Below are 1,218 nucleotides of genomic sequence, written 5' to 3' on the forward strand. Positions count from 1 at the left end.
AATGTGGCATCAGGATTGGAAGTAGACTCATTAACAATCTTCATTATGCAGATGACACAACCCTGCTTACTGAAACTGAGGAGGACCTGAGGTGCTTGTTGCAGAAGGTCAAGGACTGCAGCCTTCAATATGGATTGAAGCTCAACATCAAGAAAACAAAGATTCTCACCACTGGGCTGATTGGCAGCATTCTGATAGGCGGTGAATAGATTGAGATTGTTAACAGCTTCAGTTTGTTTTGCTCTAAAATCAACATTATTCTTTTTAGGATATGGAAAGGGGGATCATTAGAAGCAAATGCTGGTGTACCTACTTCCTCTTTCACATCTTCAGAATCCGAATCTTTGTCTATTTCTTCATCACCATCATCGTCAAAATCCTCTGGAAGGGAAAAACAAATTTAAAAAATTACAAAATAGGTGAGGTTTTCTCTTTGCCCGTGATTTGGGGTCTTACTATGAAATGATTTATTACTTCTTTTTCTCTCAAATAAAAGGCCCATAATTAAGTTTACAGGATATCAGCATACTTTAAATCTTAGAAAAAAACTGAACATAGAAATTCCATATGATGCAGCTATTCCATTGCTTGGAATATACCCCAAGAAAATGAGAACTAAGGTTCACACAGAAACTTGTACACCCGTGTTCATAGCAGCATAATTTACGATTGCAAGAACATGGAAATAACCCAGATGTCCAACCACAAACAAATGGATTGACAAGTTGTTACATACATACAATGGAATACTATGCAGCACACAGGAGTAATGATTTTGTAAATTACTACCTAACTTGGAAGGGACTGGAGAGCATTATGCTGAGTGAACTAACTCAGTCCTACAAGGATAAAGGTTGTATAAAACTGTTATTTTAGAATGACTATGAGGATCCAAGGCGGGGGTGGGGGGTGGAAATAGAGGGGTGAGGATGGAGGGGATAGGGCTGCACAATTTGATAGGTGGGTGAGGTGCAGGAAATGGGAAGGATCTTTTGTGAAAAACAATGTATTCAAATTTTGTACATAAATCAGGATAAAGAAATTGAAAAACAGATTGATTTTGGAATTTATATGCACTCTTATTGATTGTGCTTGGCCGTACATGTTCATATCCTTGAAAATGTATCATGGGGGTGTTGCAACCTAGAAGACACAAATTTGACAAACCAGTTATAAGTACATGAGTCAAAAATTATGGAAAAGTAAAAGAAAAGATTC

The 1,218-nt window shown here is 37.4% G+C and overlaps 1 protein-coding gene across 1 annotated transcript in view; it reads right to left on the bottom strand.

The window, feature by feature from the left end:
- The window catches only part of AGBL1 (ATP/GTP binding protein-like 1), a 1,027,235-nt gene that overhangs the window by 813,988 nt on the left and 212,029 nt on the right, over nucleotides 1-1,218 (bottom strand). Inside the window, 1 exon segment of the mRNA XM_006885234.1 lies at nucleotides 314-381. Coding sequence (XP_006885296.1) covers nucleotides 314-381 — 68 coding nt within the window.

This window comes from Elephantulus edwardii, unplaced genomic scaffold, assembly GCF_000299155.1.
Source record: "Elephantulus edwardii isolate Elephantulus edwardi_28Jun2011 unplaced genomic scaffold, EleEdw1.0 scaffold00041, whole genome shotgun sequence".
NCBI lineage: Eukaryota > Metazoa > Chordata > Mammalia > Macroscelidea > Macroscelididae > Elephantulus > Elephantulus edwardii.